The sequence below is a fragment of the Necator americanus genome, chromosome I, assembly GCF_031761385.1.
Source record: "Necator americanus strain Aroian chromosome I, whole genome shotgun sequence".
In the NCBI taxonomy this organism is placed as follows: Eukaryota; Metazoa; Nematoda; class Chromadorea; order Rhabditida; family Ancylostomatidae; genus Necator; species Necator americanus.
This window is the reverse complement of record NC_087371.1, coordinates 1,051,940-1,078,976: the sequence shown is the minus strand read 5'-3', so window position 1 is coordinate 1,078,976 and position 27,037 is coordinate 1,051,940. Positions and strand designations below refer to the sequence as shown.

The 27,037-nt window shown below is 38.8% G+C and overlaps 4 protein-coding genes across 6 annotated transcripts; 3 read left to right on the top strand and 1 right to left on the bottom strand.

The window, feature by feature from the left end:
- Nucleotides 1-407: 407 nt before the first annotated feature.
- Nucleotides 408-12,839, top strand: RB195_004123 (uncharacterized protein; the record flags this gene model as incomplete). The annotated part of the gene is made up of 8 exons (XM_064179334.1): nt 408-467; nt 902-1,004; nt 1,400-1,495; nt 3,517-3,576; nt 6,877-7,034; nt 7,497-7,555; nt 9,650-9,774; nt 12,724-12,839. The coding sequence occupies 8 exons, from the start codon at nt 408-410 to the stop codon at nt 12,837-12,839; spliced, it is 777 nt and encodes a 258-aa protein (XP_064033117.1).
- Nucleotides 12,840-13,710: 871 nt separating this feature from the next.
- RB195_004122 (uncharacterized protein) lies at nt 13,711-17,863 on the top strand (the record flags this gene model as incomplete). The annotated part of the gene is made up of 9 exons (XM_013436394.2): nt 13,711-13,794; nt 15,398-15,593; nt 15,655-15,779; nt 15,845-15,927; nt 16,318-16,459; nt 16,539-16,784; nt 16,855-16,975; nt 17,607-17,722; nt 17,777-17,863. 9 exons carry the CDS (start codon nt 13,711-13,713, stop codon nt 17,861-17,863), a joined length of 1,200 nt encoding a protein of 399 aa, XP_013291848.2.
- A 539-nt stretch (nt 17,864-18,402) lies between these two features.
- RB195_004121 (uncharacterized protein) lies at nt 18,403-21,680 on the top strand (the record flags this gene model as incomplete). Of its 2 annotated transcripts, XM_064179309.1 has the most annotated exons (9): nt 18,403-18,414; nt 18,536-18,541; nt 19,799-19,937; nt 20,056-20,156; nt 20,228-20,403; nt 20,621-20,722; nt 21,250-21,384; nt 21,452-21,554; nt 21,618-21,680. In XM_064179309.1, the coding sequence occupies 9 exons, from the start codon at nt 18,403-18,405 to the stop codon at nt 21,678-21,680; spliced, it is 837 nt and encodes a 278-aa protein (XP_064033115.1). The 2 variants fall into 2 exon arrangements, with proteins under 2 accessions (XP_064033115.1, XP_064033116.1); XM_064179308.1 differs by lacking the exons at nt 18,403-18,414; nt 18,536-18,541 and having other exon boundaries at nt 19,826-19,937; nt 21,452-21,680.
- A 785-nt stretch (nt 21,681-22,465) lies between these two features.
- Nucleotides 22,466-24,950, bottom strand: RB195_004120 (uncharacterized protein; the record flags this gene model as incomplete). 2 transcript variants are annotated; one of them, XM_013436396.2, is made up of 7 exons in its annotated part: nt 22,466-22,612; nt 23,170-23,275; nt 23,330-23,432; nt 24,203-24,330; nt 24,395-24,522; nt 24,578-24,655; nt 24,780-24,950. In XM_013436396.2, the coding sequence occupies 7 exons, from the start codon at nt 24,948-24,950 to the stop codon at nt 22,466-22,468; spliced, it is 861 nt and encodes a 286-aa protein (XP_013291850.2). The 2 variants fall into 2 exon arrangements, with proteins under 2 accessions (XP_013291850.2, XP_064033114.1); XM_064179290.1 differs by having other exon boundaries at nt 24,780-24,836.
- Between the last annotated feature and the right edge of the window lie 2,087 nt (nt 24,951-27,037).

Genomic DNA, 27,037 nt, shown 5'->3' with positions numbered 1-27,037 from the left:
ATAGAAGTCGACGTCCTACACATTGGATTATTAGGTTTGGATATTTTTTTTCATTTCCACTTCCACGACACCCTGTCTCTTTTTTCTCTTCTTACTCTGAGTAGTTATTTATGTCAACATTATATATATATATATATATATTCGCATTACCTCCGTTTTTTTTTTTGTATTCCGAAGGTTTCCGTGAGTTTTCCTGTTCGCCATACATAGTTTTCCTGTTTGTCACATATACTATTGTGTAAACTTGTCGTTTCTCGTCGTATCCCCATTACACGCCATAATTTGTTCTTAGAACGTGATCCAGTTGTTCGTATTTATGTTTAATCATCATCATCATCGCTGCAGGCAAGGTATTACAATATTTTGGGCGGTCCGAGGGAGGCTCAGTTTAGCGTCTGGAAGATGCGATGGGTTGGCTTATCTTCGACGGTATTAGTGTATTGTACGTGCTCACATTATGTTTGTTGGTAAGCTTATTCATTCTTTTTATTTTTGTGTTCATTTTCTTTCTCTAAAATTAGGTACATTATTCTCATGTACTCGTATAGAAATGGTTTTCATTGTTTTGTTTTATTACGTACTTTTTTATCGAACGATAACCCTTTCCTTGTCGCTATGGAATTATAAGAAAAACGTGTCAAATTCAGTAACTGGCTTGAGCTAGTCCTCCCGTCATTCCCGTCATTTTTTTTTCTGTTTAAAATTGCTTGCGTTGAGAGCTACATTGCCCTTCTGAAATCATTTTTTCCAGTTTAAATAGTAAAAAAAGTGGTAGAAGACAAACATTCGTCTTGAGTGATTGTCAGTTCAATTTTTTACATTGTGTATCTTTTGAGCAGTTGAAAAATAGTTCCTTTAGTACCTTAAAAAAAGCTTAATTTTATTCATTTCCCTATTCCAGATGATAATAATAATGGCCATTTTTGCACAACGACAAATCCTTCGGTTACGCAATAACAGTGCAAGGCAACGACCAAACGTCTCGCTAAAACCCATAGCAAAGAGTGAGTTTTCTTTTGGATCTTTTTCACCTTGCTTACCTTTTTTTACCTTTTTTTGCTTAAGATTGGTTGGCCTTTATTGTAGACTTAGTCCTGCTTATTCTGAATAGCTGCTAATTCTATTGTTTTGCGAAATAACTACATATTTTTGAATAAATGACTTTGAAGTTGGCATTACTTCAAAAATTGTGTCCATACTGTTCTTACATTTACAAATAGGAAGAACAAAAGCTGCGCGTAAAACTAAAGATTTTATTCGGAGCCTAAACGTTTTATGCGCAACCGGAGCAGCTAAACATGGAAGCGTTGTCTGTTTTTGATTCTTATGGTTGGTGCTTGAACGTTCACACGAGCTGTTAACTGATAGAATGATTTTTCGATGTTTTAAAAGATTTCAGAATCATGTTTTGGTATCGAACAAAAATTGTCTGCGGTGGAAACGGTTCGAAAATCATACCTGCCCCGGCTAACGGATTGTACGATGATCGGCCAGCGTGAGTGAAAAGTTATGCATCTTATTATCTGGTCATTTTTCGTTAGGATGTTGCTAACTCATGAATTTCAAAGGGAAAATTTTTTCGTCAGAGCAAGGAAAGTTTTTGTTAGCTCTGAAACTATTAATGGAGACCATTTGTGTTTTATTTGTAATCAAGTCACATTAGTTGGCACTTCAAACCTTCAAATGAATAAGATAGGCTTTCAAGCGTGTTTCTCTCTTTTTCTTTTAATATTTCTCAACTTAAAGTATTCTTGGCTCTTGCTCTTGTTTAATGTGGTTGAAATGAAACCTCTTATGTTGTTTTTTTTTTTCCAGTAGACATTCACGGTCATCACTTTCTATTCTTCTCTTCTTGTCCTTGAGTTTTTCGAACAATTTAGTTCAAAATGTTCATGCTACCTTATATTCTGCTTATGGATCGTGGGATTGACTCCGAATTTCCTATTCAAATGGGAAATTTCCGTTTAAGAGATGAATAACAGATATTAAGTATGTAATCTTGGTTTCTGTATCGCAGAGAACCACGTTTATTTTAATGTTTTGTTTCGTGCTAGCCAGATCTCGAACACATTCTACCACGTTCACTTTTTTTTATAAAACTGAAAACGTCTTTACATAGTGCGATTTCCCAAGGCAACTGTATTGGAGCATTTCCAGCGCAACCTCAGTTGTAACAATCAAATCAAGTCACTATTCTTATACGATGCGTAAGCCAAACCGCTTAAGATTTGCCGAGACTCTCCTTCGCTAACCTTTGTTCTTCTTCTTTTCGAAACTATTTATGTTCCTGTATTACTTCCAGGAACACCTATCTTTTAAGAACGTTTGTGGTTCCACCGGGAAAAAAGTTTCAGCCGACGACTTGAAATTGAATTCGATTTTGTCCCTATTTGTTGAATTTTCCAGATCTGTTTTCAGGAACTCTTTTGAAACAACAAACATGAATTGATCATTTTTTCTATGAATTATGTTAGTAATTTCTTCTTTTTTTTTGAATTTTTCGAGACTATTGATTTAGATATGGCCATGTTAAGGGATCACTTTCGAGTGCAACTGTATTTCCACTATCCTTTTTTTTGCATTTCGTTTTTAATCCCATGGATAGTTTTTACGTCTCATAAAATTCTTTTTTCCTATGTAGATTCATAACTATTCGTATTGCATTATGTTAGTGTTAAGCGGAACGTTTAGACCTAAGTGTACATCGACTTTCTTTCTTTCGAAGGCGTTAGAAGTCATGAGTAGAGAAGGAAAACGTAAGCAGAACTATTCACTAACACTCTTATGCTCTCCTAGATCCATCGAAAAGTGAATTAACGATGAAAAGTGCCAGTTATAACCAGTTTCCTTTTCACGTTATCATGGAAAGATGAGTTGTTTCATAATATAACTGAGTACTTCAAGTCGGTACGTGATGTACAACACTATTTTTCCCGGAGAGTTTCGTATACAATCAAAAATGTGTTTAAAATAGTTTTTTTGTAAAGTATACATATTAGTATATTCACACGCATGAATCCTTTTATCCTTTTAATATGGGAAAAATGAGACTGTCCTTACGGAACAAGAGGCGTCCAAGGACAAGTACACGATCATAACTAACATTTTCTTTGTCAGTTATTGTTTATTACTTTGTTTACTAGCACTTTATACTTACTAAATATTAATACTTTATCTATTTAAAATAGTATTGTGTGTTGATTCATTCCTTGCTTCGTCAACGCACGTGAACACCGCTTTTCCTGTGCTCAAAGCTAGCCAGGAATTTATTTCCCCTTCTCCTTACATTTTAGCCCTTTTTTTTACTGATGAACTGTCCCGATATCCTTTGTGTAAGCGAAAGTTAGTCCTAACTTCTGTTTTTTTTTATTCTTGTAAAAAAAACTTTCTCTATCCGTCTTTTTCTTCGCTAACCACGCTGTAATGTTCTTTTCACGGCAAACAGATTTCCCATGCTTAAGCATCCATCGATTTTCGTGTATTTCTCTTTTGATATTTGAAATGTGTCATTTTCAGACAGCAACGCACCATATGTTCATCGCATGATCGCCGTCGATGAGATTTCGTTGGAAATCGGTGAGGAATCTTCTGTTGATGACAGTATGGTTTTGTATATGTTCGCCGGCTACATATCCGCCCATGCGGCGCCGAGGTGAATTGCGCATAAAATGCTGCAACTGGCCATGATTTCCTTCTTCTCAATGTCCTCAATGGACTGGTTCTCCTCGATCCACTACAACAATAAAACTGTCGCGTGAATACTGTTTTGTCACGTGTTTTGTCTGTAATGGATTGGTATTCTTTACATTGTTTACTTAAAAGAATTATTTTCCGGGGGAAATTCACGGATCACAGGGAGTAGAAGTATTTCCTTAGTCACGAAAAACGTGCCTGCTTCAGAAGTCCTTCAAAACTTTGCCTTTTTTTAATTGTAGTTTCTTTTACTACTTTTTCATGAGCACTTACTCCTAGCCACTAAGGTCCGATTTTCTGATAATTTAAGACCACCCCACTGATCCAGGACTCACTTTAAATCAAATGTCTAATAAACATTGAGCTCGGAAATGAAAATTTAAAATCAATCCATTATTCTTCATTACATGTTACGTGTGATGTTCTCATCCTTTCATTTGAATATCATCATTTCTTAAAAAAATGGCTTTTAAAATCTAAGTATCTAAGCAAGTATTTCTTTTTAAAAAAAGACAATTGAAATGGGATCGGTTGGCGAAAACAAATCCATTCATACAAGGTAGAAATAAGGAAATTCAATTTTATTGTATGATTGTGACCTTTAGAACGTTTAGTGCCGAACAAACCTGAACCTTGTTTTTACTCGAATCGAAACTATAGCTTAGGAGCTGTGAACACGGGTTGCACCCGGCTGAAATTAGAATGCTGAGCGAGTATTGGTTGTAATTAGACGTCATTTGCTTTGGAACTATCGAATTCGTAGGTTTCTGCTGTGCATTTCAGAATTATACTAATTTTCTTCTCGTCCTTTTCTCTAATCTGTGAACAGTCGTCTCTATGGACGTTCTGACCGTAGTTAATCACGAATTGAATCTATTCCATTTTCTTGTTCCTGACCTAGAAAATGTCATGTATTGCTCAAGAGAAGATATTTCCAACGATATATCAATTTTCTTGATTTCTTTTCTCTCTCTCTCTGCTTCGCTATTTCTGCACCTCGGTTCCAGTTGTCGAACTGATAAACAGAGAGAAGCTATGATTCAGAAATGTCCACAGCGCGTCACAAATGGAATGACGTGTCTTTTTTTCATAATTTTCACGTCATTTTACGATGGATTACAAATTTTCTTGATTCAAACGAAAATGGTGAGAAAATTTCTTGATCTGTCAAAATATTCGTTATTAGTGGTTGAAAAGATTGTTTCATGACTGGCGTGGGAAGTAAATTTTGAAGAAACTATGAAAGAGTGGAATACGTTCATCGACTCATAATTTATGCTTTAACCAGTAAATAGGCGTAATCAAAGAGGTAGAAAACAATCCTCGAATTTTTTGCTGATGTCACAACAAGGAAAGACTCAAAAACTCACGACTATTGAGATCTACTTTTAAAAGAAACAAGAAACAAGAAAAAAAAGTTGAAAAAAGGAAAAAAAAAGAAAATTTTTGAAAAAGAAAAAAATGTAAAAGGGTTCTCAATGATTGTGAGTGCAATAATTAACTACATTTCATACATTCCTTGTCCAGCCGCTATCACTAATTGGCCCGGTGGCTAAAACGCTGACCTAATTGAATTCTCCTTATCTTCATTAATGGGCGGAGCGTGTAGGGCTTCCGTTCACAGCAGTCAGTCAGTCCAGAGTGGCCGTGTGGTGAGTGTGTGTTCTGGTGTCTCCTGGTTCTCTTCGAGAACAACATGTTTTTTCGTTGGAGTTTTTTTGGTCAGATTAATGAAAACTTTTCTTTTTCTGACTATTAGAAATGTGTCCTTGGTTGATTTCGAGTACTTCTCAAGTAAATCAGTTGATTATCGCCGCATCAGCTGATTACTTCGAATAACAGTTTATTCAGTACCTGCAATTGTCATTTTTCTTCTATTTTCCCGTTATACATGCCCATTTGAGCTCCTAATTGAGCTGCTAGTGGATTCCGCATTCAGGTAACTTCCCTAATTCAGTTGTTTTCAATTTTCACTCATCTTTTTAACCTCGTGTTATTATTTTTTTCCGGTTTTTGAGGCCTACTTTTATCCGTTATGTGATGTTTTTGAGCAATTATTTGATTTATTGTTATTTTGCTATGTCTTTCAAATGGATTGCTGAGTAGAATGGAATCATTAACTTGACTCAATAGGTGTTTATTCCGATGCCCCATTTATTTTCCAGTCACATACAACCACTATATTACTGCCATTTGCCATTTATTCCTTAAACACCAAGAATTCACACGATATGTCTGGTAACATATGTTGCAATTGTTGATTCTCTCATGGGTTTTCTTTTCAAGATTCAACGCAGTCGCTTCCGTGTTGTGGCCACGGCGTCTTTAATTTCCGCCGCCAAACACAATGGTAATCCCAATCGAAGAACCTTCACGATTACTCCCAGTCCTATTTGCTATTGCCTAAAGACGTTTCATTTGCATATTTACGTAGTTCGTTTATCAGTTTTTGTTGAAATACTATTGAGAGCAATTTTTTCTAAATTTTATTTCCTTTGGACTGAAAGAGAGAGGGAGAGAGAGAATTGTAGGGTTGTTTATTGTTGAAGCATTACGCTAATGATTTCTTGTATCCATGGCAATGGCTTCGAAGGAGCTACTTCCGGATCAATGAATTATATGTCGTTATGAACATACCAGGATTCTTTGGAGATTTTTTTCTTGACTATTGCTCACAAATCATTCGTTTTCAAGATTTTAATAGTTTTACTTTTCTTTCTAGGAACTGTTTAATGATTTTGAACTTGTTAGAGATTTCTCGGATTGTTAGGTAGATGTAATACCGAAGATTCTGTCGTTGTCTCTTTTTTCTTTTGTAGAATATTCTTTTGAAAAGGGGGGATTTCACGGGGATTGCACTATCGGTACAGGAATAATTCAGCAGCAGGCTTCGGGTAAGCAGGGGGTTGGCGAACACTCGACGCTACCTGAATAATGTAGCGATTCAGCAGGGAAATTTTGTTATTAAGGTTTTGGGAAGGATAAAGTCAAGGATGATTGGAGGATGACAGCACATAAGTCATGTGTAAGAGTCGGAATTTGCAGTGAACGCATGATTTCTACCTTTCAGAAAATAGCTGTAGCTAAAAAGTAGAGCCAGGATGAGAAAAGAAGCATGCTTTTAGTTCCTTGGACGTAAGCGGTTATAGTGCTGGTTTTAGTGTTTAACAGGGTTTCTTTTAGACTCTCAGTTGGCTCGGATTGACCCAGAACTGGCTAGACAAGCTGGCGAGTCGACGTTGGCATATCTGACGCGAGTACGAAAGAAAATGCCTTCACTTCCGGTCCCACTCTCATACCGCATCGCTTATATGCACGAAGCGGCTCGATTCAGGCCACAGGTAGGAGTGCCCTTCTCGACTTTGCTCTAAATAGTCTTGATTTCGAACCTTGAAAACAGTTGCACTGGGGAGTAATTAAAGGGTTAGAGGTCGCTAATTATCCTAAAATTAAAGTTATTAGTTCCTAGTTCCAGTAATTCCTAGTTATACCTTTAATCTCGGCCTGAGAATGTAATAGAATGTTATTTATAGAACTTTTACCGGTTTTTGATAGGAATGTTTTTTTTGGCCATACTCTCTACATCCCACTGACATCCTGATATGGGAATTTTAAGAGTATGCTGAGAACAAAAATTTGTATTCCTTCTTGAGGATTCCTTTCGAGTCCCCCTTCAAATATCTTTTTTGAAATCGGTCTATTTTACGATGTGATCAAGAAAGTGAAGCTTAGTTTCATCTCGTAGAAGGATGAATTTTCTCCCAAATAGATGCTTTCATAGACTTTTGATTTTATATTTCTAGAGGTTCGAACTTAAGCATCTCATGGAGTTGCGGTCGCTGCTGAACCAGTTCGTGAAGATGTAAGTTCCTCTTTCTTTTGATTCCTCAATTAATGTCAGTCTTTTTGTAACATTCCCTTAGTTACTTTGCTCAAAAATGTAAAACCTTTGTGTTGCTGTTTACCTTCCGCAATAATCCCTGAAATTAGAGAGAAAAGGACAGTCCTTACTTTATGTGTTTTTGTTTACCTTTCCTAAATTTTCAAAAGTTTTATGTAAATGTTCGAGCACTTATTGTAGATAATCTTATTTTGTCTGTTTTGGTAACATTTAGACTGTTAGTAGATGCTTACTAAAACTTGTTCTGTCGTCTTCATTCCTTTTCCAAATGCTTCCTCTGGGGACTGGATACGGGTTCAAAGTTTTTGGGATCGTTTTAGTCCGGGATTCCAATGTGCCCTGCTAGAACATCACTTGTTCCTGTCGCTTTCCACTCCTAAGTTTTTCTGTATTCCATTCGCGAATGAAGTGTAGGATGTGCAGCGCGTTCAGAATCTTGTTCAAATGAAAGGCACCGATAAAAAGTAGAGATGCATTCAGAAGGCAAACAGCCATGTTTTATGTGAAGAAAGAACTGTTTAATGATCACTATTAGACCAATCGAATTGAGCGATTCTCCGCTTTGTCATCCACTTAACTCTTCCCGTTGGTTGGTTCGTGATATTCATATGATGAATTTCTGGAGTCCAACACTTAACTTTTTGCATTTCTTAAGGTTACGGCACATTTTTATCGTTTCTTGGACCTCTCAGTTTCGTTCGCAACATTTTATCGCAGTTATTAGCCTTCTACTGCAGGCGAGACCATACTCGGTGTTCGAGTACCAGTCAGTCGCCAGCTCCTATCAATTATCCATAGCTATATTTACTCGAAAAACCGCGACGCGTTTCTATCTATTCGTGCACTTTGTCTAAGTCACTCTCCCTCCTCCTCTATTGCCTTTCCCAAATTTAAATCGCGACCCATCAAGGAATACATGTTTGACGACATTTAAATCTGTAATTATTTGTATCCATTATCTTTGTTTTCTTCATGGGTGATTAGAGCAGGTGATAAGAGCAAACTCCGTAAATTTATTTTTTTAAAGAAATTCAGCAGAATTAACTTAATAAGGCGTATTTTTCACAACAAATTGTTAGTTCTGTGCAGAAAGATATACATTCTCTTAGAGGATCTCAGGGCTTGTCTCCTTTGAGCCAGCAGATTTCATCCACTTCTCTTAAAATACACGTTTGAGGGTGCATTTATACTCTTTAATAAAAGAAGATTTGTATTTTTCAAAGCGTTATTTGGTTAACCACCATTGAATGTAAATAACTGTTGTTGCTATTACAGTTTCACCTTATTTTGCCAATGTTTTTGGCGTTTGCAAACCAAGTAAAATTCATCTTTCTTTATTTTCACTTTTCTTTTTTCTGCCTCAACTTCTTTCTTGAAAGCGGTTTCCCAGTAACGCAACCAAGCAAACACGACGTGCTTCAACTTTTCATGAATAGTGTGCTCACTGAAGCGAGCGCGTACTCCCACGGCTTCTAGAAAAAATTATGCGCTCGCATTTCCCACGAAAGCTGCACTTTTTCCCTTCTGTTGGCCTTTTATTTTGGCGACCGACAGCTCCATTAACGTGTAGTGCTGCTATTTTGACGGCTGCCCTTTATGCTGGATGAAAACCATCTACAACGGCCGTAATTAACGATGAAAACGATGGTCCAGTGAGGATAAGGTCAATTGTCACCTGTGTATGTTACTGAGGGATTCTGAGGCGAATGAGGCGGATGCCACTGCACTCCTGTACTATTGTAGCACATACGAGTGCTTTTCCCCTCTCTCTTATCACAACTATACACAGTGCTGACACGGCCTTTTGTTTAATTCACTACTTATACATTTTTTCCTACTAAATTTTTTTCCTACTTTTTTTCTTCCTTTTTCCTAATGTGAAGGTGTGTTCTCCTTTGATAATCGTATGAAGAGAGCTTATTGTGTTTCATGCTGCGTAAACGTGCGTAGTTGCTTTCAGCAAATTTCAGTTAGTTTTTTTTTATTTTTTTAATAGAATTCTTAGGCATTTTTCTTCTTACATTCCATAAACTCGGTACAAGCATGTACTTCTAGAATAGCTGAGGCGCCAGTTGTGGATGCTGCAACGCCGGCAACCCCTGCCAAGGGGATTCTTCATCACTTAGGCCAGAAAGCTCTGCCCAACAGAAAGAGGCGACCGAAATTTGGCGGAAGTGACGGTGAGTAAAGAGCAGTTAGTTGATTTCTTCCCTATTCCATATTATGTTTATTGGGTTGTGGTGGGTTTTTGTTTACGTTTCGTATGATGACGGACGCCAGCGAATCTGTTTACGTACGTTGGCGTGCTGTTATATACTTTTTCCTACCTGGAACAATGTAGTAACTCACGAATGAGTGCACACAATGACATTTTTGGTTCATTGGGTTTTTAGAAAGAATTATCCAGTTAGTGCGCGACCTTAAACATTTAGAAAGGGTGCCCTGAACAACTGAAGGAGACCATTGTTAAAAGAGTGCTATTCTACTGAGACTACTGTAGCCGGGCACTGAGTGATTCTAAGGAAGCGTCTGAAAAATTTAAGTATAGATGCATTTTCTGTCCGATTCTTAGCTCTATTTTCTCGAGGTAGGAGGGTTTGAAAAATTGAGAGAGTTTTTCGATTTAACAACAACATTTCTTCGTAACCGATCCTCGCCCCCTTTTTGGCGGTCGTTCGAAGACACTAATTTTCTTCTGCGTTTTTTTTTGGCACGGCAACTTGTTTCGGTTCCCAAGCTTTATCCGATTTCTGCACATGAGAAATCTCAGTGGTTTTTCATGTCATTGTTTCATGAAATTGTCCGCAATTACGAACGGAACGGAGGTCCTCGAGATTCTTGTGCGTTTTCTTTCATTTCACGGAACCGTCACGCAGTCGAATTAGTCCGTTCTTATGTTAGCGGCTGTGAAACAAGTGCGCACTTTAGCGCTTATGGATTAAAACGTTTTTGTTAACCTGGAGCTTGAATTCCATTATCTCTTCAGCAGTGTTCCTTCGTTTTCTCGATGTAAGTATACGGCTTATTTTAGGAAAATGCAATACTCGACTCATTAATAGAGGTATTTATGGTTGACGTAGTAAGATTTGTGGTGAAAGTTGCTTTGCATGTTGATTAGTTGCGCTGTAAAGAGTATGAATATCTATTTACAAAATTAGATGAGAAATGTAATATTCGTAAATATCCGGTTGTTGTAAATGAATGAGTGAAACGAATATTTGATTATTCACAATCGATAGTCGCACCTCATAGCAAAATACTCAGCGTATGGGCTGTATCGGAGAACTGGTGTTTTCTGCCTGTTGTCGTGTGAATGTGGCTAAAATTCGTGCTGAAAATTTTTATGTTTTGCTGGTGCTGCTGCTTTCAGGCTTGTATCACTGCTTCTTTTAAGTTTTTAGTTTCTTTAGTTTTTTTTAGTTCCGATATCTTTGTTAGATGTGACAATTTCTGTTTTAAAATTACTATTCATGACTTTCTTTCGTTGAGTTACACTTTGATTCCATGCAAATGAACTTAGCACAGAGCTTCGAAGCTTGAGCACAGGTTTGGGATCTTTTTTTCACTTTAAGGCGCTGTTTTCTTCAGTAAAGAGCTGTGCTATCGTTTTGGTTTTGTCTAGTAATGTCTTGCCGCATTACAGTACATATCTTATTCTGTACTAGCACGCTATTTGCTTCCTTATATCAGATCCTGATTTTTTTTATTCAACTAGGTACGTAAAGTAAAGTTTCTACTATGTATAGTTGCAAACGATAATTGTAGTTGAGTTCACTCCAGTGCCAGACCAGTGTTCGAGATGGATTTGTCGCAGATCACAGTTTTATGCGCTTTTATTTCGTCTCACAACAGATGTGAATAGCTGCATCGTCGCCTATGCTGGTCAATCTCTCTTGGGCTATGTGATTTTTGATTTTTTTCTCATATTTTCGTTGTTATACGTGCAAACGATGTCCCGAACCTTGTCTGCTACCGGAGAGACCTCAAGATCTCTAAAAATAATCTTACTACTTAACTACTTAACTAAACATTTGTAAGGTTCCAGTACTTGCAGTGTTTTTTTGTTTATTATCGTTTGCAACTTGCAAGGTTACACATTGGAATTAAGATTTAGGTGATTATTAGGAGGATTATAAAAGTATGCGAGTTTTTTTTGTTGTCTTTTTGCTATCTTGGACGCTTAAGTTAAAAGCAGCATATCACGAAATTGACGACGTTGAGATCTCCGTGGGACAATATAGAGCTCGGGTTGTAGATTACGAGTATGAGTGCGATAACGCTCAATTCCCTTAATCCTTGTGAAAAATAGCTAAGGAATTGCCTTAGTTCTTGCGAGGTGTGAGCGAGCCATTCTTGTTCACGTTCTGGTCCCCACCTCCTCCTCCTCCTCCTCCTCAACAGCCCATTTATTGGTTTTACTTTTACAGGCTGTTGAGGAGACCTCATTGATTTTTGACCGCTCGTTCATGGACGCTGCGCGTGTACAAGACAGACAAGAGTCTCGCGTTCTAACGTACCTCGTTAGAGTTAAGACTGTCTCTCACCCCGTTTCCTTCAAGACAACTGGGGGGGGGGGGGGCTGAGCGTGACAAAGCTGATACTGGTAATCTACACCCAGAGCTCTGCAATGTTCCAAAGAGACCCCAACACCGTCAATTTCGTGATATGCTGCCTTTAAATTTGCAGTTAAGATAGTCATTGACAGCTGACTTGCTATTCTGATTTTTGAGTCTTGATGTCTGGAATGGATAACGGTGGTTTGCTACGAACTCAGTTATTATAACTACTTATTCCGTTTTTTTCTTGCTAACAGCATGCAAGTTTCTGCAATTGTGAACCCCCTTTTGATTAGTAGCTTATAGACAACTATTAGTGCTTAATTTTCAACATTTGCATGTCGTTTTGGTAGTGGTTCGGAAACGTTTACATGGTTTTCCTGAAACTCGTTCCCAAAAAAGGGATCTTACTCGCTAAAAGTGGCTTAGATGACGTAACATTAGCGGGAAGTTGTCGGCCTGCTTAAAGCTAAGTTTGTTACGAGGTCAACGGGGTCTCACATCTGAAAACTCGCCTTTACTGTATTTTCGCTAACCAGCGCAAGTTGCCTACTCACAATTCACTAGTTACAGGCGGTCGTCTACTTGCTGGCTGTATTAACGAAGAACAAGTATCATTGTTGCCAGCCGGCAGCCATGTCCAACAACTACGACGACAAAGCGATTCGCATCGAAGTCTCGTAGAATAACCGATTTTGTTGCTTGGGTTGTAGCGCAGAACGCCGGAGGCGCACCCAGAAACGCACGCTTCTCTGCGTCTTTGCGTTGCGGCTGCCGTTCTTTGTTGCGTCGGGTTTTGTTAGCTCATGCAAAAGCGTTTTGGGACGGGATTTTCCATGTCTTTATTAGCCGTTACCGATCTCTTTTCTGTTTATGCCGTCCACCGTATTCACAGTTTTTGTTTTGTGCGTAGATGGATAGGATCAATCGAAATTTTTTGTTCGAAATCTGTATTTCCTTACGCTTAAGTTTCTTCGCAATGTTGAACTAGTTTAGTAAGCGATTCTCAGTTTTCTGCTTAGTTGTTGATTACTACAACCGTCGGTTTTTATAGGTAAGTAGCTGAATGTGAACACCGGCGGTGCTGTCGAGATGAGGCACAGCTGAGTCATTCTATTTTTTAATGTCCCCTTTGTAACTGTTCTACATCTTCTCACAAACAAATTGGCGACTTGGGAGTGCACCTGATCGATTCTATCGTTGTTCTGATAGAATTTGTGATAGCGACTGTGATTACTTATTGATAATTGTTGATTTCTCTTCTGTGACTGAATAAGATAATGTACCTCAGCTCTTGAACGCTGCTTTGATGCTGTAATGTATCTGTTGGGTATTAGTTCGTATTAATTGCTTAAAACGTATCTTTGATTGTTGTGAACAATGAAAATACAACAATTTTCTCTAACGAATGAATGTCTCGTATTGGTTTTCACACCGGTCAGTATTTTTCATATTATCAGTACTGTTCCTTACCATCGATTCTTTTTCGATTGACATGTGATACCAGAGCCAAATACGGCCTCTTTTCTTTACAGTTCCCGGTGGCAACGCCGGGGCGCGATGAGTCTGGACGGACCTCGCGATCCGCTGAGAAACCGGCAATACTATGAGGAACGCCGACTTCTGCCACCAAAACAATCAGCGGTGAGTAACATTAAAATTGTCATAATTATTCGTATAACCTTTTGAATATTTATTTCGTGTGTTTCTAGTTATTACTTTTTTTTATCCCAGTGATTCGTTCTTTCTTCTTCGACCATTTTTTTCCTTCTTCAGTAAGTGAGTATCCTAAATTATTTTTTTTTAAAGTTAGTTACTAAATGCTACTGACTGGGTTTTAGCTGTACCATAATTTTCCTGGATGCCGTTAACAATGAATGTCCGTTTTAGACGATTCCTTTATTAGCGGAGTCCTCAGAGAAGCCAAAAGATTTCCTCAGCATTGGTGAAGCGTCGATTTGCACTAAAATCATCGAATTCTGGGTTTACATACTTTTTGAGTATAAAAATTGCTTCTTTTGCTTCAGAAAAAAAGTTTTTGCAACTGATAGCGCAACAGCAACGAATGTCTCTTTGTCATTACAAAGCTTATTTATTATTACAGCAATTTTACTAGTAGTTTTTCCCCAAAACCAAGTTATGATTTTCCTGGATGATTTGAGTTTAATTTATGGGTTTAATTTCGAACACTCGCTGAGACACCCCTTGAGAATTTGTTTGTGGGTGTGTGGATTCATTCTTTTCTTATTTTTATATTTCCTTTTTAATTCCAACGAATGCTTCCGTTCTTTCTCAAGAAAGAAAGGAGTGAAAAAGAACGTCTTTGGCGTGAGGTTTTAGTTTTGTGCACATCTTAAATGCCGAATCTCTCTGTTCTTTCTTTTTGCGAAGAGGATACGCAGGATAACAGGTCTCCGAATTCACACGTATTATTCCCTTCTTTGGCATGCACTATTAAATCTATCAGCATAATGACCGAAGTTGCCGAATCTCATAAAATATGCGATTCATCGTATCAAATATGTGCCCTACGTGTTCAAACGGATACTCCATGGCTTATCCCTGAACGCTTGATTACGTTTCTCAGATGCTTTTCATTTTGTTACTGGTAAGGGAGAAGATCTCATAATATCTACAAATCTTTGTCGATACAAGTTTGCTACTTGTCTTCCCCAATTTTACTGTAAATATAGTCTTCACGCTGGTTGCTGCGTTTTACGCTGCTCCATTTGTCTTTTTTTTCAGTGATATAGTTTTTAACTGGTACCTTTTCTTCCCGCTTATGTTAGTTTGACTCAAAATTAGTTAATAAACGAACTTTCCACTTTATGATAAGACTTTTTGAGGCCCGTACCGTATTTAATCCTTTTCTAGTCGTCTATCCATCATTTTAACCGAAGTTCGCAGCTCACTTTATTGCAGCTGGCGGCGTAATTGAGTTTGGAAATGCAGCTTCCAATAATTTTCTCGAACATACGTTTTATTTTCTTGCCGGCACATTTTTATATGCACTTCCCGAGGAGTCGATAGTACATATGTGTTGTACGTGCTGTTATATTGCACATTTTATGTGGTTGTGGTAGTCGAAGAAAGTACCTCATTTTATTTGCACCATTGCTTCTGTTCTTGGATTGCCTTTCGCCAGTTCTGTGAGGCCAGACCCGTCCCTGAAAATGAGTAATACATAAGCCAATCTATAAGTAAGTAATGCGGCAATATCCATATCCATGTCATCTAAGATTTTAAGGTCACCTCTTTGCTATCGAAGGCTAACGAGACCACCGTTTCGCCTCCTCCATCCAGCTTTCGTCAAAGTGTAGGCGTCGCCGCCTCACAAACCGCAGCACCATCGGTAGAACCGACTACATCTGAAAGAAGCACGTCGAGAATCACGGTTACTTATGCGCCACCGTCGCGTGGCGGCGGTGGAGTCGGTGCAGCAGGTGAGCAGTTTTTTGCATATATGGAGGAAGGTCAGATGAGGTTACAATCAATTATTCTAAGATCTGGGTCGACTGGTGAAGACAACATGGAATGACCTGAAGGAATTGCTGGGATTCGTGCCTAATTGTATGAACGGTGGGACGAGAACTGGTGGAACGACTTGCAGGTGTCCGAAGCTATTTGAGGTAGTTACTCACCGTTTTCACAGCGTTCGGATTCTTTTGATCTAATTTTATTTTCATCTGTTCAGGGTGCATTATGTGATAAAAGGATATGCCTAAATGGCGGGAAATTAGAACGTGCCAAGTATGGACCTGTGTCTTGGGATTGCAAGTGAGATTATTTCAGCGTTTCTCTCATTTTCTTTGGAGATTCTTGGCAAAAGGAATTTTCCCCATTCTCATTGTCTCTATGGTAACTTGTATAAATCTTGATAATAAATAATTTGTCTCGTTTGAGCTTTCTGCGAACTGATAGGTGTTTTTATTTTGTGGCAAAAATTCGCAAAGGACATTTTATTTATTGGATACTTGATTGAATTATGAATATTTTATTCATTAGTGGGGGCGTATAAATTGTTCTGGTTATAGCTCCGTAATTTTTTGAAGAATCCTCTACAGAAGGGGTTTCGCGATAAAGTTGATGTCTCGGTTGAAACACGTTGATTTCTATTAGTTTTGCATATTTTACGTTATGAGTGCTTGATTTCCTAACGGTTTCCAGGTGCCCGACTCCTCAGTTCATTGAAGGAGCCCATTGTGAGACGGTACGATGTGGGAATAATGCACCGCTCCGTACAGAAGCGAATGGAAGTTGGTGGTGCGACTGTTCGGATAGTATGTTTTATTCCGGACGTTTTTGTGAGGTTTGTGCAGATTTCTTTTCTTTCAGGATTTTTTTTCAGACTATTTATAGCATTCTTTTCACTTCTGCTTTTTTTTTAGGAATTCAGCGCCCCATATGCAGTATTCGCCATTCCCTTAGCCTGTTTACTGTTATTTGCTTTGTGTATAGCTGTTTGTCAAATGGATCTCTGCCCGAGGCGAAGGAGAAATCCACGACATTCGAGACATCCACCTGAATCGGGTCAATCACGTTCGACATCTAGAAGCAGACGAAGAACAGCTGCTGGAGGAGCGGCACGTTCCCGAGCAGTGCCGTCTGCAGGCCAGAGAGCAGCAGTGACTCAAGTGGGACTTCACCTACCTTACAAATAATTTTTCAAAATTTATAGAGAAAATCCAAAAGGACCGAGTTTAGGAGCTTCTCATAGCTGAAGATCGAGCGATGTGCAGAAGAGGTGTGGCTTATCCACAAGGAATTGTTGCGCCATATGTGATTCGATTAGACACCATACCGCATTTCAATCCGCATATGATTGGTAATTTGGCTTGTGAAATACTTGTATTTCGAGATTATTTTGATTTTATTATTTTATTTCTAGATTATTATTTTTTTTTTGAGAAAAAACAATATAATTTGTTCGGCAACTTCGTTTTTATTCATCTAACAATTTTATTTTTCAATTTCTCCTGTATCTCCAAGGGTGTAGTGTAGCAGTTAGAGGTTCCGCTCCCTGCACGATCGATCGGAGGTTCGAATCCGCACTAGTGCTCACCAAACCCTTCATCCTTCCGGGGGCGATAAATTGGCACCAGACTTGTCTGGGAGGATAAAAACACTGACTTGACAAATGGACTGGCCCTCGCAAGTCATTTTATAGGCCAGTTACACGTTCGTAAGCCTCAAACGATTCTGAGTTGAAGTGAACGTGGGGGCGCATCCCAAGCGGATTGATTAACGCCAGACTCCTTATCTTTCGTCCTTTATCCTGCATCTCGTAGTGTCTTTTTTTGGCTGGAATACCTTTTATTTCTGTAAGACTGAAATAACGTTGGTGTATTTAGTAGCTGTCATTTTTGGATTTATCACGCGCCAATTTGCCCATATTTCTGTTTGAATCTTTGATCTTCTATTATTGACTTCCATCTATCAAGAAATATTGTTTTTAGGTGGTGTTGACCCTTTGTCTCCGGCAAAACCACTAGAACCACCTCCCTCATACGAACAAGCTGTATCCGCTCCGCCTGCACCTCAACCGCCCAGCTACACGGAAACGGCTGAGGACGTGAGCAGTTATTTCGTCGTTATAAGGCAAATGCATAGATCTATCGATTTTCAGCGAGGCCCACCACTGCCACCATCTTCCATGCCGTCCTTGCAACCTCCTCCACCAAGTCGCCAACCACCACCACCGCCAAGTTCCTGATGTTATGGAAATATTATTTCCCGATTTCAGTGCTTTCTACATCCTTAATGACAGTTTAGTTATCGATTTATTGATCGTCAACAAAAGTGTTTCTCAGAATCAGCAGTAGACTCGTGTAAAGACCTCTTTTATTTTTATCGTTCCGTGCATATCTATTTGTTTGATTTTATGTTCCTAATGGGATCTCGACGAAGTCATTTTCTCGAAATAGTCGTAATTGCGGAAATCGACTGAATATGACGTCATTCAAGGATTCGTTAGGAGAACGGTGGTAGATTTGGCACTTTTTTACGGCTGCCTTCATATTCGTTCCATGGGAATTGCTCCCTATCCTTCATTTGCATTCTTTCCTCCCATTCAATCATTCTCTTGTCGCGTATCAATCAGGGCTTTGTTATTCGTCGAATTTCAGACGATTTAATGTTGGATTTATTGATTTTATCAATTTCTGTGGAATTTCTATGGTGCAATATCTGTTATGTTTGACAATGTTTGCTGTTTACTTGAACAGAGCACCAACATATAGCGTTGTCTAGTCGATGATGGTGACGGTAGCGCTTCGAAAGTGTAATTATAGGTGTTTGACTAATTGACTATATTATTGAATGGTTATATATAGTTCCATCTTTGTTCTGTACATTAATCGCCTTCTAACTGTGCGCTTTCGGCCAGATTACGGTAGGATGTTTCTATCAGTTTCCTTCTTTTTTTTCCTTCAAAATAAATGCAATCATTTCATATCTTTGCTTTGATGTTTTCGTGGGGTTTCACCTACTGTACTATGCCTTTAACGAGCGATTGACTATTAGTGCCGTAACAGCGCTAAATTTTCATGGTTACGGCCGAACAAGCCTTGGAAAGTCTGAGATTTTCTTTCCGAAAATCACAAAGAGCTGGAGGGAAGAGTGCCGCAAAGATTTTGCTCTTCTCGCACTTTTTTTTTTTTGGTAATAAACGTTGAGAGTTAGTGAATTTTCTTTCGATGTAGGTTCAAACATGAGAAATCCATTTGTCAAGGTGCTATGGCGTTTTACACCTTTTATTGATTTCTAGCGGAGTCTTTAAAATCTCTCTTAAAGTCGTATTTTTATTGACAGGAATTAGGTCTGCATAGATTTATTAGAATTTTTGAAAACTATGCCACCCCCCGAGAAAACTTCGAGGGACGCTTTTCGTAGAACGTATTGAGTAGTTGGTTAGGTGGGACTATGAGGGAATCTACGATTCTCCCAACCCTCCTCTCTCCACCCCGGATCTGGTTTCGGGATATTTGAATCTTTGGTGATCAAAATGAATCGTTCGGTGGCATTCAGTGAATTTTCGAATCCATTTCAACTTCTTCAAACGTCCAACCATTTACGACTGTTGAAAATTACGTTTCATCGATTCGTTCTGCGCTGAACACATACTTATTTGGTTTTTGGGCTGCTTTATCGAATGGAAACAAAGAACTGAACTTGCCAATCCATTTAAATGGGAAGGAAATAATTGGAACCGACGAGGTACTTAGGATCGTGGTGTAGAACTTATCTGGATTTCCTTTTGTTGTGGTTAAAAAGGTATTCTACTGTAGATGTACTTCCGGTATTATAGTTATAGTCGGGTCAAAACGACATAAGTTTGGTTCGGGTAATCGGCGGCGCGGTGGAGCCAGCGGTTAGGATTGAGGTGGGACCATCGCGGACTGCGGCACCAGTTCTCTCTCCTGTGACGTTGGTGAGGGTCCCCTCGACAGTAACCACTACATTCCACCGCGCCGCTTCGAGCGTAGCCGTTTAATCAACACCATCGAGCTTCATGTCGTTTTGACTCGACTGTACAATTAGTTGTGGAAGAAAATCCTAGGCTTTCCGTAACTACAGACATGACTTTTTTCTGATATGACATCTTGAAGGTGGATCCATCGAGAATAATTGGATTAAAGTATACATTTAGTACGAGTTCTCCGGCACGAGTTCTCTGATGACGTCATCAAATGATGTTAAATGGCGGAAGATTCTGTACCGAAGGCAACCGTATCCTGATAACTATTCTGGCGGTGATGAACAATTCTTAAGCGAATTGAAAAAGAACTGTAAGTTTAGTGCAAGGTGATCTTCTTTTGGAATTTTTGTGCAATTTTACAGATTTCTTTGCCTTGAAACTATTCCGTATTCCGTAGGAGCAGACAGGTGAAATTTGCCGATTTTTAGTGTCAGCCGTGAAATACACATATTGGGAAGCGGTTTTTGGTGTGGCACGTTTAGTATTTCACTTAAATCTGATCGTATTACTGTATATTACTTTTGAATACGTAAGTTTTGCTCTTTTTTGCGTAGGAAGCATAATTTTTCTGTATTGATTGATTCCATGTATTTTGCTTAGGTGTTCGCTAACGTGCTCTCGGCTGATGTGCTTGCAATAGCGCTTATATCCACCAGTACCGCACTTTACGTAATCTACGCTTTTTTGATTACTGAGACGAGTATCGATTTTTTGGATCATTTTTATACTGTGGTTGTTCTATTCCTGTTTGGATACGCTACGACACCAGCAATCAGGTGAGAACATTGAAATGAAAGGAGTAAATATTCTATTGTATTCTTTTGCATTCATTCTTTGCCTCTTACTCTGGGCACGCCTTTTGTAATAAATAAACAAATAAATAGAATATAAATGAGGTAATGAATGACTTCATCTTTCATGACCACTGAGAAGGCAGCTGGGATCCGTCAATCTCCAAATTTTTCCTCTATGATTTTGGTTGTATCGTTTCAGGACATTGACCGACACTATTAGCACGGATACGATATTTGCTCTTTCCTTCATAACCGCACTGATTAGTTGTGTTTTTCATGACTATGGAATAAACGCGCCAATGTGAGTCCCTTATCGTGTATTTGAGCCAAACAAACAGGTATTTCATCTTTTTGCGAGAGCTGGTCCTCAAATTTCTGATGCTCTTCCATTCGTCCTCGAATCCGCTTCGCTTATTTAAAGCGTATTTTAGCGCCTTGTTCCTCTACATTATTCTGCTAAGCAATTTTTTGGAAACATCTTTGAAATACGTGAAGGTTTAGGTTGATATTTCCACTGAATCGTGTTGTTTGTTGTTTAACTTTTAAAAAAAGTACCCATATTGGTTTCAGCGCAGTTGACTGGTTGTGCTTATACATATTATATAATAGAAATAAAATGAAATACAACAGTAATAAAATAAGATACAGCAGTTATAAGATAAAATGCCATGTAATGCATATAAATATACATATTGATCGGGGGACTTGTTTAATCCTACATCTTTTAACTTGAACCGCTACAGTAATGTTTTGAAGTTTGAAGCGGTGCTTTGAAGTCTTTTTTTTTGTAAAACTGGATCAAACTGATCTTTTTTTTTTTGTTTTTAGCGTTTCGTACCAGTTATCGGTGAGTAGTGGGCTTAGTTCTGCCGTGTTCCTGTTGTCACGATTAGATTCGAACGATGTGGCGTTCGTCATGTTGTCCATAGCATTTGCACTGCATGCTTTTACACCATTCATAAGGTGAGCTATCTGGATCGATTTTATTGATTCATTGATTGCTTGGATGTCTTCTTATATGAGCGTTCAGGAACCTTCTCTTTTCTCGATATCGAGTAATAGCATCACTGTTGACATTATGGTTGTCGATTTGCTCCACATATTTTCTACGGACACTTTATGTGGAATTATCTGTGATTTGGTTGCTCTTCCAATTTTTTCTCCTATTTATTTGCCCATTTATATTGATAATTAAGCAAAAAAGTAAACAAACAATACATGGACCATGGGATGAAGCGATACCGAAAAAGGATCGCTAGTAGCACCACTTAAACTAACAGTTTTTTCAGTGAAAAGTAAAGAATTGACGATTTCTGGATTGGAAAAGAGGTTTTTGTTATTAGGGAAAGGTTGCGGGAATAAAAACTATGTTTCTCTTTAATCCTGCCAATTATCTGTACTGAGAGGATGTACACATGAACTTCTCGTTCATATTTTACCTTGGATTACTGTATTAGGAGATTTATTTGGGTTATAGGAAGTAATTTGTGGATCAAAGACTTTTATATGCCTCTATTGCGGTTCAGTGTTACAGTGATTCTAGGATATCGATTTATTGGATTAATAAATATTTGACAACTTTATAACTTTATAATTTATAATTTTATACAAATAGCTATATACGGTATTTTATGGTGCTTCATTAACAGTTATAAAAAGGAAGAGGAAGCGTTGTCGAACCATCCAAACGAACAGAGAAATATGAAGACACAAATATTCCATTCTTAGGAAAGAAAAAAAAAAAGGAATACGTTGAAAAAATAAAACTGAAAATGATGTTCCCAGTACGTAACCCGTACAGAACGATCAGCTCAAAAGAACATCCGGCCATAAATCGCGGTGAATTTCGTGAGAAATAGAATTTGAGTATTTCTGTTCAATATCACAGTATGATTTGGTGGGTCCCAGTGCGAAGTCATACGTGCAAGTCGCAATCGGTCCGATCTAATTTCTCTTTCAACCCTGATTTCTGGAGATAAAGACAACAGAGATCTCAACGGATGAATCTATCGATTATTGGTTGTTGATCTCTGCAGTTATTGATTTACTTAGGAAGATGTTTTGTGATGAAATTCATTTGTAGATGATGGGTGTTGTCCATTATTTGATCATGATTAAGACCGTCCTTTTTCACGTATCCGGTGCCACCTTTGATCGGTGAAACAGGTTTTCCACATGTACGAAAGCCAACCTGAAATAATTGGTATTTTACGCGGCAATGGTCGTAATTACGAACTTTGAGGCTTGTGAATGATACAGATTCCTGAGGATTACATCCATAATTTCATTCATTTCAAGGGTTGATTTGTATTACGATTTTCCTTCTCTTCTTTTTTCATGAATTCAATTAAGTTTCGTTTCTGTAAGTTTTACGATAATAAATCAATCGTTGTTGTTGTTCATCTAAGCTCTCTATGGACCTTATTGCTGCTTCGGTCCCATAATCCAGATTTCGTTGATCGTACTTCGTAAATATTAATTCGGGAAGTACAAGAACTTATAAACAACTATGTGTAGTCCGGTCAAAACGACCTGCTAACTGCAGCGACGAGTAGAACTAGCGAGGGTCCCACCTCAATTCCAACCGCTAGCTCCACCTCTCCGCTCTGAACGCAGCGCCGCTTACGTAATTGCGCTGAGCGTCAGGTCGTCTTGACCTGGCTATCGCCAACCAATCAATAGTGACGGGAGCCATTGGCAAGAGTATCTACGAATTACTGAGCTGTTCTCAAGAATTCTATATCGCACCTTGTCATCGGCTGTCGAGAAGATGCTGTAGACGAAGGAACCTTCATATCGGGCTTGATTGTTGATATCTTGCAAGAAGACCGATTCGCAATGCAATCCTGTCCGCCTGAAATGCTCCAAGATCACACAAGATTCCATGTAACCTGACTAAATCACCTACCGGTTACAGGTCCCGATTGGAATCGGTACAAAACACAGTGCACTACCATAATTGGCACCAGCAACAGAGACGAATGTGTCAATAAGTTCAGTTAGTGGCGGACCTGAGATGTGGAGGTTTTAGTGTCAGGATGTGAATTCTCCAATAAATCTTCTTACAACACAATGATTTCTTCTAGGGCTCGCTAACACTTCCGGGTAGAGACGCAGTGTGCCAGTGTTGTTGTGATGCTTTACTGATACCAAGTGTCTGCTTCTCTACCCTCTACCCTCACATTATTACGGTAGTCATAAATAGAAATGAATTAGCGAATGGGTAGGTTTTTGTTTGTCGGGGGAGCAGGTTCTCTTTAATTACATATGTCTAGGATCAGTACGATGATCATAAAGTGGTTTCGGTGAGAAAAGTGGAACCGGCCGCGTCGCTTTTGTAATTTTACTGCACATCCAAGAATTGTGAGAATGATGAAGAAGGTTGCTGTAACCAGATGCGTTGGGTATTTCCGTTCGCAAAGGGCAAAGGGAAAAGAACGGGCCGGAATGTGAACGCACGATACGATCAAGCTCGGTTTATAGTGCACGGCCACGTGAGCGGTCACGCGGTTTTTTGTCGCGTAAACGCGAAGACATCGTTTCCGATAGATTTCACTATTTGGGAAACATGTGTCCTCTGCGAGGATAACGAATTTCCGCCAGGATTATGGGATTTTTCTGTCAACGAGTATACCAAAATACCTGTTGACCCTTAAAAAGCTCTTGCGCTCTTAAAATGCCTCGTGGCATTCGCCTGGGTTTTGCCTCATTTATTCTCTCAACGTTTTTAAATGAGTATGAAAGAAAAAAAGAGGAAAAAATCCTAAAATGACACGAATACCTAGAATTTCTCGCGTATCCACACATTGACCACCTAGAATTGCTTTTCTTGCAATCGGTGATCCCATCGAGTACGCAATCACGTCCACTTGAGTGCCAGTATACTGTCGTACAGCGATTATTAAGGATCTAAACACGGATGAAAAACTCTCATCGGTCTTCAATTGCTACACTCTACCACTCTAATTCTAACCTGATCTGTTTCACGTAAGAACATTTCATATCCACCAATCCTAAAGGTGTCACACCGGCGTCACCCCAAGTTGTACCGTACACTTCAGCACTTTTGTATCCTTGTGAATATAAGAAATTTACCATCGGCTGCAATACAGAAAGAATCTGAGGCAATATTGATTTATCGATTTCTCAAGCATACCATGAATCGTGTAATTTTGTTGGTGATACCATGCACAAGGATTACAGCCTGTTTCGAGGGCTTATCGTTGCTGTTTTGCTGGAATGCTACTGATTAGCGTGGGCGTTCGTTGCTTACATTTGTTTAGGAAAATGTTTACGCTTACGAAACAAAAGCAAAAATAAAAATTTGTGGAGGAACTCCTGAGGGTCTATAAACCTACCATTCCACCAAACGACGCATCCATGCCAAGATCGGTACGCTCCAGGGATCCAGCCATGCTCACTCCGTAACTTTCGTGAAGAAATTTCCGGAAATGTGGGGTGAATTCGGTGCGGATCATTTGAGTGATCAGCGCAAAAATCCATGCGCTCAGCACCGGATGGCGGTGCATCGGGATCGGCTGGGAGCTAGCTGCTGCCGTTCACTGCACGGCGTAGGAATTTCTGGAATTTTCTGAAATATCGACAGCGTTGAGAAGAAGATGGACTGAGAATGAAAAAATCAAATAGAAAATGGATATAGATGTGCGTACGAACCAATGCACACTCAAGAAACTGTAGTTTTCCTCTCACTACGTCCATGTAACCCCTACTCTCGTAAGGGTACCCAAAAATTCCCACTACGGGTCTTGGATAAGGCCCTGGTTCTCTGTAAATGAGATCGCATGGAGCAGCTCATCGCTGGCTCCCTCTGCTAAAGTTTCGTATTTCAGACAAGTTTGCCACGTGTAGTATCACTTATCGAATAGGGCACAGACGCTAAAGCAATTGTCGGAATTGATCTACTATTATTAATTATACATATGGCCGCTATGATGTATTTCATGAAAAAAAATCTGAAAAATCCTCCTATGAAGGTTTTTTTTCCAGAGCAAATCAAATGATGCTCTTTTCACGGATAAAGGCATCAATTGGAGGGCACGAATTTTTATTTAAAAAAGTTAAATTTGTGATCTACCGTTATGAGTCTTACGTATGGAGATTATTGTGTGCTTCACATTCAAAAAATGGCCTTATATAGGTTTTTTTTTTCTCAAGAGCGACATAAATAGTGCTGTTTCCTAAGAAAAAGAGGAAACAATTTGAGTTCAAGAATGTAATTTGAAAAAATAAATAAATTTGAGTTCAGTACTCATGGGCTTATCAAATTTAGGATTTCTGGAATGAGAAAATTCTAAAGCAATTTTTCTGTTTGAGAAAATTTATTTCAATGAGGAAATTTCAAAGCATCTTCTATGACAAGAAAATTTTGCAGATATTCTAGAGAACTGTTGCAAATCCACGAGACATCCGTTCAAATTCAGGATAACACTTCGACTTTGCACGGAGCAGATGATTTGCACTGCTGATTGCTCGTAGAATATTACCTAACAAATTTTTCCCTCCTCGACGGATAATTTTCCTCAGAAACCTCCCAGATATCTGTGCTTCTTCCCAAGAAGGAAAATCCTTCCTTGATATTTAAAAAGCTACATTAAAATCGTTTCATCCGCTACAAATTAAGCGAATTAATTTATGGTGTAACTTTTTAAATTTTAAAAAAATTAATATGGTTTTACACATGAATTAGGATGAGGATTGCTGAAAAAGAAGTTCAACAAACCAGCGGTGGGAAAACACTGAGGAAGACTTTGGGATCAACAGGAAATTTCCAGAGATTATCACATAGAAAATTCTGAGTACATAACGATTTTCAGAAGAAACTAACGGAGTTTATTTTTGATTTTTTATGTAGCATAGTTTTATGGATCAAGAATCGCACTATTTTTACGAGAACAGATCTAAAGCTCTAACTAGAAATAAGTTTTTCTTGGCGAAGCAAAGATAAATTGAGGTAGAAGAGGAGCGTTTTACGGATCGTTCACGAAGATAAGCTGGATCTTCAGATTTTCGTCGATCATCATCGATTCGGCTGCCGCCTAAAACCTGATCGCTTAGCACATGCGTCTATAAAAAGCCGCCATGTTTTTCGAGCGATTCTGGGAAATAGACGTAAGAAGAAATCCCCTCCAGAAAAGGCTTCTGGATAGATTTTAGGTAGAGGATAGTATATTATTATATCACTATGTTGTCCTGATCCCTTTGATCCTTAATCTCCGAGCGCAGTCACTTAAGTGATTTCCCCAGGCTCCAGGTCGTTTTTTACGACTATACGACTCTGGACCGGGGAAAAAATGTGGTGGGAAATTGTTTGAATCCGAGGGCAATGTAGTTTATAGTCAATGCTGAGTTTATCCTGAATGATATTGATAAATACTGTACTAATTTTAGAGACTAAGACAGGGAAAGACAACTTTTGCAGCCATAGGAACCCAGTTAACTAAACGACGATTACGGTCATTGAACAAATTTGACGGGGCGACGAAATGGATGTTTATGGTAGACGTATGTCTTTTATAGGGCATCCCTCCCTAAGGAGTGCAGGTCTGTTGGAAGAGTCAACGACGATCACCGGTGCACTGATGCACTGCTGATTTCG